The sequence below is a fragment of the Formica exsecta genome, unplaced genomic scaffold (genome assembly GCF_003651465.1).
Source record: "Formica exsecta isolate Colony F162 unplaced genomic scaffold, ASM365146v1 scaffold110, whole genome shotgun sequence".
NCBI classification, from domain to species: Eukaryota; Metazoa; Arthropoda; class Insecta; order Hymenoptera; family Formicidae; genus Formica; species Formica exsecta.
This window is the reverse complement of record NW_021848440.1, coordinates 17,556-25,231: the sequence shown is the minus strand read 5'-3', so window position 1 is coordinate 25,231 and position 7,676 is coordinate 17,556. Positions and strand designations below refer to the sequence as shown.

The 7,676-nt window shown below is 35.6% G+C and overlaps 1 protein-coding gene and 1 pseudogene across 1 annotated transcript; one reads left to right on the top strand and one right to left on the bottom strand.

The window, feature by feature from the left end:
• The first annotated feature begins 2,153 nt into the window (after positions 1–2,153).
• On the top strand, positions 2,154–5,081 carry LOC115236280 (annotated as a pseudogene).
• Positions 5,082–5,482: 401 nt separating this feature from the next.
• On the bottom strand, positions 5,483–7,224 carry LOC115236273 (protein ALP1-like). The gene is made up of 3 exons (XM_029808623.1): positions 6,721–7,224; positions 6,261–6,613; positions 5,483–6,173 (listed from the first exon to the last, which is right to left on the bottom strand). Exons 1-3 carry the CDS (start codon positions 6,912–6,914, stop codon positions 5,569–5,571), a joined length of 1,152 nt encoding a protein of 383 aa, XP_029664483.1. The 5' UTR covers positions 6,915–7,224; the 3' UTR covers positions 5,483–5,568.
• Positions 7,225–7,676: the final 452 nt, after the last annotated feature.

The following is a 7,676-nucleotide window of genomic DNA, read 5'->3' as shown; positions in this document are numbered from 1 at the left end:
GGCTCGCCTCCGATATTCAAGATGTCAATCATATTGTTCAAGTATTTCGTACGACGAATCCCAATGATTTTAAAAACTCGCGATTCAACGCGCTGAGCTTCTTTTTAGCGTAACCAGATATCTGATTATTGTCACCCGATACCGCAGTCACTCGCCTACTCGCAAAAATATTGTCCTTCGCAAAAATATTGTCTCTCGCGTGCTTCGTGCTTTCGTTCAACACAAGCATTTCATTTGTCAAACGTTTTATTTTTGCCGCCGCCGTATATGCAATCTTACGGTAATTTCCTCTCCTCGAAAATCGAGTAAATGTCCTTCTTGATCAACAATGCGTATCGTTAAATCAGTAATGCTTCGTGCTACGATCGGTAGATAAATGATCTGTGCTGGCGTTTCCGATATCTTATATCCTGGCGGTACGCTCGGTGAAAATTCATGTATCGTGTGTACGCGCTTGTCGTTGCTGTACGCGCCAGTGGTTACGCTGCATTCTATACGAATAATATTTACGCTAATAATATTTATCGGTACATTCGATTCGTGCCATTTCCGAGGTTGTAATATACGATTCGACGAGAATCCCAACAACGATCCAACGTTGCCCGGTTTACTAAAATTTATTCTATAGACACATTTGATTTCACTCTTTAGCGTATTATGATTAGCGCGAAGCATTATTGGATATTCATCGTGTTCTTCGCCATCAACAATATCGTTGGAATCAACTACGCGTCGATGTTGTAAAATTGCACGTCGGAGATATTCGTTTATTGCCCGTAATTCGTACGATCCTTCGGGAATCGTAATTTCCTTATCGTCGTTATCAAAATAAAATTTATTATTCCAAGAATTCACGTTCGATTCCAGGAATTCACGATCGTATGATAAGTTTCAAAGTCCGTTAAACCAAGCTCGTAATCGCCATCGTTTAAATCTATAGCCGGAAAGTAGCTTACAGCAAGAACGCTACTCTTGCCGGTCAACGTAAGCGTGATTGACATGCTGGAAAACTGTCGAACGAATACTGAGTCGCGACGGTGAATTGTCAGGCTTTAAATTCACATCGATCATCGACCGTTTGAGGAAATCGAAGACACAATTGTCCACAAATACTTTGATTATAATTTTGATAGGCCGTGTGATTGTATTCTATATTTGCAACATTCTGTCCAAAATATCGCACTAATTCCTTGGGCGGTCGAAGATTTCAAAAACTATCGAAATATTTTACACGATCTCCCCTCTTTGCATACGCAACCCAATGACCGGAAAACCCAAATACCGGAACCATCGACGTCATCCAAATTGACGATACCGCTCTCATTTCGCCGTATACCGTTTATCGGTAAATTATTGCGCATGAAAACGCCTTTAAAAAATTGTATATGCATAAGTCTTGCAAGTTGTTTCAATTGTATATTGGTCGTTACACCAGTAGGTAATCTAGGCCGTATCTAACCCACGGCCCCATGAGTGCGAGAGAGAGGTACCCATAAGAGAAAAAGAGATAGCGTACGCTTGTAGGCAACCGCGGGGTGGAGTTCGGCGAGGGGAAGCCGGGGGGGGCGGAGAATCAGGGGGGTACGTAGGGAGAGGGGGAAGCGTGGCGCCGAGAGTGCTCAAGAGATGGCGCTCTGCTCGATCGAGACCACGCTTCTTCCTCGCCCTACGTACCCCCCTGATCCTCCCCATCGGCTCCCTCCTGCCCGAACTCCCCGCGATTGCTAACAAAGTATTCGCTGTCTCTCGTTCTCCAAGGGTACCTCTCTCTCGCACTCATGGGGCCGTGAGTTAGATACAGCCTACACAATTTCTTTCACTCGCGAGGAAGAGCGACTGACGCGCTGGGCGTATCCGCGACGACTGACCGTTCTACGGCGTGGCTAAGTTATTAAGCCCTCTTCTATATTTTCCCGCGCGAAGCGTTTTTCCCGCGCGAAGCGTTTCTCCCATCGCGACTCGACCTTGACGCGACTCGTTTCTAAGGGGGGCGACGGTGATCTCTCGCGCTGCTTTTGGCGCGTGATCCGTTATCATGATTTTTAAGGGGTCGAAAGGAGAGAGGAACAGTTAGCGGTGATACGAGCGCGCTTAAGCCTGTTCTACAATACGTCGTATGTCGCAGTCGGATGACGGACACATGCGCACTTGGTTGTCGGCTGTCGCAGAAAGTTGTCGCTAGTCGGCTGTCGTTGTCGCAAAGAAAGATGGTCAACTCCCATCTTTTCCGACTTCCGACATTCGTACGACTACGATTGAATGTAATATAACCTCTGTTTTTACGTATTTTTATATTTTTCACTATGGAATCATTGTGTGTAAATGTAGATGAAATAATTATTGATTTTGTGCGTGAAAATCATTGTTTATATGACAAGCGTAATGTGGATTTTAAAAATATTAAAAAAAAAAAACTGTGGACAAAAATTTCAGAAATTTTGAAAAACTTATATCAAGTGAATATGTCAGGTAAATTTTTTTAAAATTATTATTGTATTACTTAAAAACGCTTCATAATGTAAAATTATTTTTTGTAGCTGAGGGAATTGGAAAATGATGGTCGGCTTTAAGAGATATGTTTAGTAGAGAGAATAGGCGACAAAAATTACCACCGTCTGGTTCTGGATATGAACCTATGAAAGAATGGGAGTTAGGTTAGGTTAGCTTAGGTTAGGAATATGTTATTTTTAAGTCCTCATATAGCTCACAGAAGGCAAGTTTCTAGTTGTTGTAACATTTTTTATTTATTGTTAGTACTTGTTCAACAAATACAAATATATAAGTGTTATATAACCTATCAGGTATATAAATATGAAACCGGAATTTTTGTATAGAAAATACACGTTTATTGTATGAAAATGATAAAAAATATTTTATTCGAAGTATTGCCCATTGCTAGCTATACATTTTCCCATCTCTCTGACAATTTGTGGATGCCACGCCAAAAAAACTGTTGCTCCTTTGAGGCAAACCAGTCATCGAGCCATTTTCGTACATTTTCGTAAGAAGTGAAGTGCTGCTCAGCAAGTGCGTGTCCCATCGATGCAAATAAGTAGTAATCGGATAGAGCCAAGTCTGGTGAGTAAGCCGCATGCGAAAGTATTTCCCAACTAAACGCCTCAATCGTTCCCTTGACCGGTTTTGCTGTGTGTGATGCATTATCATAAAGCAAAATCACTTTGTGTTGCCTTTTTGATATTCTGGTCGTTTTTAACGCAAAGCTTGATTCAAATCGATCATTTGTTGTCGGTAGCGTTCAGTATTAACGGTTTCGCCAGGTTTTAGCAGCTCATAATAGATCAAACTCTTCTTCCACGTTCTTCGTTTCTCACGTCAAAATCGCCACTTTTGAATTTTTTAAACCACTCAAAGCACTGTGATTTACCAAGAGCATGCTCACCGTAAGCTTCGACAAGCATTCGATGCGATTCTGCAGCAGTTTTCTTCAAATGGTAACAGAAAATCAATGCTCATGTTCAACGCTATTAAAAACTATGCTGTTGTATGAAACTTGTATTGTTGTGAGTTGAAAATCTTTATCAGATGTCAAAACAAGAAAATGGCGCCAATGACGCGGTTTGACGGTAACTACATTGACAGCTAGGGCTATCTATGGGCAAATTCCGGTTTCATATTTATATACCTGGTATAATTAACATATATGTCACACGTAATGTACATGTTAGTTGTAATTTCCAACTCATAGATGCAACATTTGTAATATAATATATATTGTAGTTATATTGTAATTATATCCAGAGATAGCACAGTGATTTATTGATATCGTAGGATGCCTAACCTAATCAAGTTTCCTCAGCATCCTCCGATGCCAATATATTAATTAAATGTTACATATATGAGTGGTAAATTACAACTATATGTTACATGTAATATACATGTTAATTACATATGTTATATAACAGTTATATAACTATGTTTGCTCGATAATTTGTATTTATGTTAGTACTTATTTTTTATTTATTTGTTAATACTTATTTCATAACTTTACTTCTTACTGTTTAATAATTTTATTTACAGAACAAAAACATCATTTGTCCAGAATCAATCACAAGGTTCATTATTTGAGACAAGTACAACAAATACTTTTTCACCGTTGAAGAAATCCAAGCAATCTTCCAATTTAATTATTTCTTCACCGTCATATGATCATAGTTATAGTGGACAATCAGTAGAAGGTATACATTAAGGAAAAAGAAATATTATTTTTAATATCAATGTTGATAAATATTCTATATAAATATTATATTTTCAGAGAACAGGTTATTGAATATTGAAAATGAAGAACCTGTAATAATAACTGATAGCGAGATTTTAAATAGGCCTGCTAGTACATTTTCTAGCTGTAGTAGTACTAGCAGCATCCAATTTTCGGAGTCAAACACGAGTTCCAATTCGATAAATTTGAAAAATCCACTTACATCGAAATCTTGCAGCAGCAAGTAAGGAAATATCTGCGGCTATGAAGGCAGTATCATCTCATATGTATAATAAAAAAGATACAAAAGATGGTTACATGTTCGCCATAGAAGGATTGAAGTATGTTCCTTCTAGAAATAAAACACAATGCCTTATAGAAGTTCTTCAAATCATTCAAAAGTACGAGGAAAGACAATAATTAGAATAAGTAGCCTTCAATATATGTAACTATCGTATTTTTTATCATACGTTTTAAAAGGAAGCAGTAACTTCAATTTCTTTGGCAACATGTTCAGATTTTTATTATGTTGTATTTTTATGTTTATTATATTTCTTATGTTAGATTTTGTTTTTCATTTTAATATTTTATTTTATTAAAAACTTTGTGTTAATATTTTTTATCAGAATATTTTTATAATATCATAAACTTAGTTTGTAACAAAAAATAATATCTCGAGTATTATTTATCATTTTTAATGTTTTCTACTATTAATTGTGATACTTTATAAGTTAGATAATTAGAAACTGTGCTTCTATGTGATATTATATATAATAATAAAGCATTTTAATATCTTGAATTTAGTTTAAATTTAGTTTTACACAAAGAAATATTTTGATTTTCATATTCATATTTTCAGATTTTCAGTATTCTTTATATTTTATAAGAAATATATATGCAAGATTGCATACAATTTTAAAAATATTATCCGAAATTTCTTTTATACTTTATATATTATTTTATATTTTAAGTTTCAATCAAATAGTACAAATATTATTTGTGATATGTATACCACTTAAAAAATATATATTTTGCAAACAATATTGTTATTACTTTATTAAATATTTTAGTATGTATTGATGACATTAGAAATAGGGTAATTTTGTAATTATAAAAGTTACAAAGTTTTGTGTATACAATTAATATTATTAGTAATAAAAGAATTACAAAAACTTTAAATGCGATTTTCATTATTTTTACAAGATTTGTATTTAACGTCGTAAATAAAGACAAAAGTTGTATTTAAAAAACTAGATTTATTACAAATAAAAAATTGAATCTCCTTGCATTATATACATTCCCTACATTATATTATATACATCATATATATAATTTATATATATCATAATTTATTATATACATTGCCACTGATATGGAATGCTCCCTTCCTCTGAAACAAAATATCGAGCGAGAGTTTCGCGTTGTCTCATAGCAGCAGCCGTACCAATGTTGGCACCAACTCGTCCTACAGGATTCATAAAACCATTTTCTTCTATTTCATTTTGCCAACTTCCTGGTATTATCTCACCATCAGCTATTTCTCGATCTATCATTCCTTCATGGAAATAAGAATTATTTTGTAAATTGGTACTCATAATATAATTATGCAAACAAGTTATAGCTTGCACAATTTTCTCTGCAGTATTTAATTTCAGAGCTAAAAGTTTTTGTAATATTCGCCATCGTGCCACAAGAATACCAAAAGCATTTTCGACAACTCGGCGTGCTCTTGATAATCGATAATTAAATACTTTTTGCTCATTACTTTGTAAATTTCTTTTTGCATATGGACACATTATATATGTTTTGAGTGGGAAACCTTCGTCCCCAACAATAGAAAACGACAATGGATAATTTGTATTAGGTAAACAACGGACTTCTGGCACAGATATTATGTTGTTTTCAAATGCTTGCTTCATTGCAGTATTTGACCAGATTCCGGCATCATTCAGGGAACCTATAATATAAACATGTATATAATTTTCACAATTCTTTTTTCTTTAAAACATATTTTACTTGTGATGATTATGTGATTTAAATTTACCATAATCTCCAATGTCAACCCAAATAAAATGATAATAAGCATCCACAATAGCCATTAATACAAGGCTAAAATAACCCTTATATTTGTGAAAAGCGCTATGTAAATTTGGTGGAGCTTGTATTCGACAATGTTTTCCATCAATTGCCCCAATACAATTTGGAAATTCCCACATATTATTGAATTCATCTGCGATTTTTAGCCATTCATTCTCTTCTTGTGGACATCGGAGATATGTAAGTTGCAACACTTCCCATATAGCATTACATACCTCAGGAATAATACTATACAGAGTTGATCTTCCAATCCGAAAAAATAAAGAAGTAGTAGTAACGCTATCTCCATGAGCAAGAAAACTGAAAATGAATTCGAATTTGTGATAAAATTTCATATTTTGTAAGAAATAAAATATAAGTAAACTATATTAATAATATTTGCAATAGAATGTAACCAATAAACTAACCTCAATGTCACTGCAATACGTATCTCTGTTGGTAAAAGCTCGCTTCGACTTCTTTTTCGTAATTTTGATTTTAGAAGATCATACAAATTATCGAATTGTTGAACTGACATTCTTACAAGTTTAAAGAATTCTTCATGATCACTCACTCGAAAATACATAAATAATTTTTGATGAGCACCAAAATGTTGTCTCATATTTATAGAAATATGTGGTATTACCCATCACCTTCTTGTTAGTTTATGTTTTTTTCTTAAACGTAATCTAATTTTTGTAATTTGCGTCCAAACTGATAACAAATTTAAATAAATGCCTAACATTTCAGTTTCCATTGTTATATAACCTTAAATACTTGTTCCGACTTGCGACTCAATTGTAGAATGGCATGTCGTAATTACATTCGACATACAACATACGACTAGCGACTAGCGACATCCGACGTATTGTAGAACAGGCCTTATCGCGTATAGGAGCGAGTTTTTCTTCGTTTTCCGGCGATATGAGCGCGCTTATCGCGTTTCGGGGCGAGTTGTTTTTCGTTTCTTGGCGATGACGCGCTTCTGGTGACAAGACGCGTCCGAGAGCGAATATTCAGCTTAGTTAATCGGAGCGCGTTATCGCCATGCGTGCTGGAGAAGAAAGAGGAGAAGAGAACACCGAATACATCTATCATTCAGCATCACAAAGTCTATAGCGCTGGATATTACGCTCGATGCGCGTTCGATGATGCTGGCTCGACTTACAAAGCCTATCGCGGCGAGAATTGCGTATTGTGGTTCGTTAAAGAATTATACGATATAGCGCTTCGCGCGAAGACTATTCACCGATGCGCCTATGATGGATCTTACACCGGACGAATGGGAGAGATTCACGAGCGCGACGCACTGTCGCGTATGCGAGAAACCGTTCGAATCGGAAGACGCTCGCGTGCGCGATCACTGTCATCTAACCGGACGGTA